This window comes from Ambystoma mexicanum, chromosome 7p, assembly GCF_040938575.1.
Source record: "Ambystoma mexicanum isolate Mex_15411 chromosome 7p, UKY_AmexF1_1, whole genome shotgun sequence".
In the NCBI taxonomy this organism is placed as follows: Eukaryota; Metazoa; Chordata; class Amphibia; order Caudata; family Ambystomatidae; genus Ambystoma; species Ambystoma mexicanum.
Window position 1 is genome coordinate 37,269,226 of NC_090939.1, and position 3,231 is coordinate 37,272,456.

A 3,231-nucleotide genomic window follows, 5' to 3' on the forward strand; every position below is an offset into this window, starting at 1 on the left:
CCACTTTAGAAGATACACTTCCCCACATATGTCCACCTTCATCTTTGTTACATAAGCTGCTTCATAGAGACCATGTTTGGCATTCTGATAAGCATCACCATTCCTAATTACGTGAATAAAGTGTTTTACTCCATTTTGAATTGCAGTTTTACCCACTCCCTATCAAGTTCCATTTCGCTTGAACCAAGAGCAGTATTTAGGTTTCAAAGTTTTGCGCATGTAAAGAATCAATGCAAATTGAAGTATGAGGTCCCTCCATACGTGTGGACAAATGGACTAAAAGCCATCCAATGGACAAGAAAAACACGCAAAACGCATGGTTTTGATATTTCTGCACATGTTATACTGGAGTTCACAATAATCAAAACTTCATGCGTTTAAGTTGGCGATATATACCTGCTCGAATACATCGGAAAACATATTGCACTATGCAAGAGAAATGCAAAATGTATCAAAGAGACACGCGTTTTTATTCGGGAGCAGGTCTGAATGTAATATTTGGCAATGGGTTCCTATGGGTATCAGTTTAACACCAAAAGCAAAAACGGCCATCAAACGAAGACTAAATAGGCTCACGAAGAAGAAACTAGTGTCCCAATGGTCATCCAACTCCCAGTCATCTGCCCAGAAACGAACAGTGCCCGCCTCCTTTAATCTGTCGCACGCAAACTCCCACAACTGCTGCACAATCAGAGGGTCGTCCGTGCGTAAAAACAAGTGAGCGAAACTCTATGACAGTTTCGGCGATGCGGCCCTTTCACGAGAGGGAGACCAGTTTCTCTTTCGTTTGTTCTAGGGTCAGGGGGGCGGCTCGTTTAATTTTTCCCTCAGCACAAACTCCCACAACTGCTGCACAATCCGAGGGTCCTTCACGCGAAAAGCGGCGCAAACGAACCTGTGAAAGTCCTTGACAGTTTCGGGGATGAAGTCCCGCTTTAACGAGAGGGAGACAAGGCTTTCTTTCATTTGTTCTACGGTCATTGGGTCTGGCTCCTCGTTTAATTTTTCTGACAGCACAAACTCCCACAATTGCTGCACAGTTCGAGGTTCATGAGTGTGAAAAAAAGAGTCAGCGAAGTTCCGAAACGTTTCCATCGTTGTGGGGAGTCCGCAGCGCTTCGAGAGGGAGACCAGTTTCTCTTTCATTTGCTCTACGTTCAAGTAGGGTCCCATTTGTTCTACGTTCCTTTCCCTGGTTGCTGATGGCTTGTTTAGTTTTTCTGACACCACAAAACCCCACAAATGCTGCACAATCAGAGGTTCCTCCAAGCGAAATGCGAAGCGAACGAGTTTCCGAAATTTGCCTAAAGCTCCGGGGATGCGGCCCCGCATTGACGAGCGAAGTGCCTCTTTCATTTGTTCTACGGTCAGGGTGGGGTTCCCTTCACTTGCTGCTGGCGGCTCATTTAGTTTTTCTGACAGCACAAACTCCCACAACTGCTGCAACATCAGGGGCTCGTCCGTCCCTAAAATGTAGGGAGCCATCTGCCGAAAAACAGTAAACATTACGGGGATGAGGCCGGGCTTTGACCAGAGGGAGACCAGTTTCTCTTTCATCTGCTCTAAGGCCAGGGTCTGCTCTGCTTCCCTCTCGGCGGCTGCGTCCATATGGACTGCTTCCCTCACCGCTGATGCCCTGGAGGCCGCAGCATCGCTCTCCGTCAAGGCCACCAGGTGCTGGCCGCTGATGTACAGGGGCCCGGTGCCCGCCGTGAGCCAGAAAGTGACCGGCGGGGTCAGCTCCAGGCCCCCCAGGTACACGGAGGTCAGAAGGGAGGGACGGAGGGTGGCCACAGGCACTCGTGCTACCAAGCCCTGCCGGGTCTCGCCCTCAACCTCCAACACGTGCAGCACGTCCGGGGCACCGGGGCCCAGGCTGGCCGTGCGCAGGGTGAGCTGCTCCCTCAGGTCATCGCCGCCCCCGGGGAAGGAGACCTTCCTGCTGATGCCATCCAGTACGCAGCCGAAAGGGAAGTTGTGCGTGCGACGAGTGGCCTCGCTCTTCTCTGCGGCCGCCCGGGCCTCCGTGTGCAGAGGCGCCGCGCTCTCCTCCGCGGCCGCCTGGGCCTCCGTGTGCAGAGGCGCCGTTCTCTCCTCCGCGGCCGCCCGGGCCTCCACGTGCAGGGGTGTCTCGCTCTCCTCCGCGGCCGCCCGGGCCTCCACGTGCAGGGGCGTCTCGCTCTCCTCCGCGGCCGCCTGGGCCTCCGTGTGCAGAGGCGCCGCGCTCTCCTCCGCGGCCGCCCGGGCCTCCATGTGTAGAAGAGGCGCCAGAAAACGCGGAGTCCACCAGCAAGTTTAGAGCCGGAAGCCGAGTCCCGAGATCACGCAGGACACCGGAAGTGAGCCGGAAGCCGAGATCACACAGGACACCGGAAGTGAGCCCACCAGCAACACTCAGAGCCGGAAGCCGAGTCCCGAGATCACACAGGACACCGGAAGTGAGCCGGAAGCCGAGATCACACAGGACACCGGAAGTGAGCCCACCAGCAACACCCAGAGCCGGAAGCCGAGTCCCGAGATGCGACACCCAGAGCCGGAAGCCGAGTCCCGAGATCACACGGGGGACCGGAAGTGAGCCCACCAGCGAGGCAGCGACACACAGAGCGAGAAGCCGAGTCCCGAGATCACACAGGTCACCGGAAGTGAACCCACCAGCGACACTCAGAGCCGGAAGCCGAGTCCCGAGATCACACAGGGCACCAGAAGTGAGCCCACCAGCAACACTCAGAGCCGGAAGTGAGCTGGTGCCGAGACCCCAAGTTCTGAGAAACGGACCTTAGCCACTGTCAGTCTACTCTTGATCACGTGGGTTCCGCCTCTTGATCACGTGGGTTGGGTTCACGCGGTCTTCTTGTTGGCACGAGCAGGAAGACAATGCGTTTCACGAGCGGAAAACTGTGCTTTAGAGAGATTCCACCTCAAGACCGGAGACCCGTATTTTGCTTCTCTTACTTTAATGTCAGAGAACAGCATCTTCTAAGTGACTGTGTGTGGTATCCCCTCTGTGGACCTCCTCACCCTCCTACATGGAACTCTCAACCAACCGCATCACAGGAAGAGACACACACGGAGCTGGGGTGCAACACATCTTTATTGCTCGGGATCCTTCTTCTAACTGCCCACATGGGCGGCTAACCCCGCCCCTATGCATACACGGGTCGCAGCCCGTGTGTAAACATAAACATGGGACTTCCTTCCAAACGATAAGGAAGTGAGGACATCACATCCTCC

At 55.0% G+C, this 3,231-nt stretch overlaps 1 protein-coding gene across 1 annotated transcript; it reads right to left on the bottom strand.

The window, feature by feature from the left end:
• Positions 1 to 320: 320 nt before the first annotated feature.
• LOC138525655 (nucleophosmin-like) lies at positions 321 to 2,591 on the bottom strand. The gene has a single exon (XM_069635714.1). It carries the CDS (start codon positions 2,251 to 2,253, stop codon positions 799 to 801), a length of 1,455 nt encoding a protein of 484 aa, XP_069491815.1. The 5' UTR covers positions 2,254 to 2,591; the 3' UTR covers positions 321 to 798.
• Positions 2,592 to 3,231: the final 640 nt, after the last annotated feature.

Coding starts and splice junctions, on each gene's coding strand:
- LOC138525655 (XM_069635714.1), bottom strand. CDS start 2,253: ATGGAGGCCCGGGCGGCCGCGGAGGAGAGCGCGGCGCCTCTGCACACG.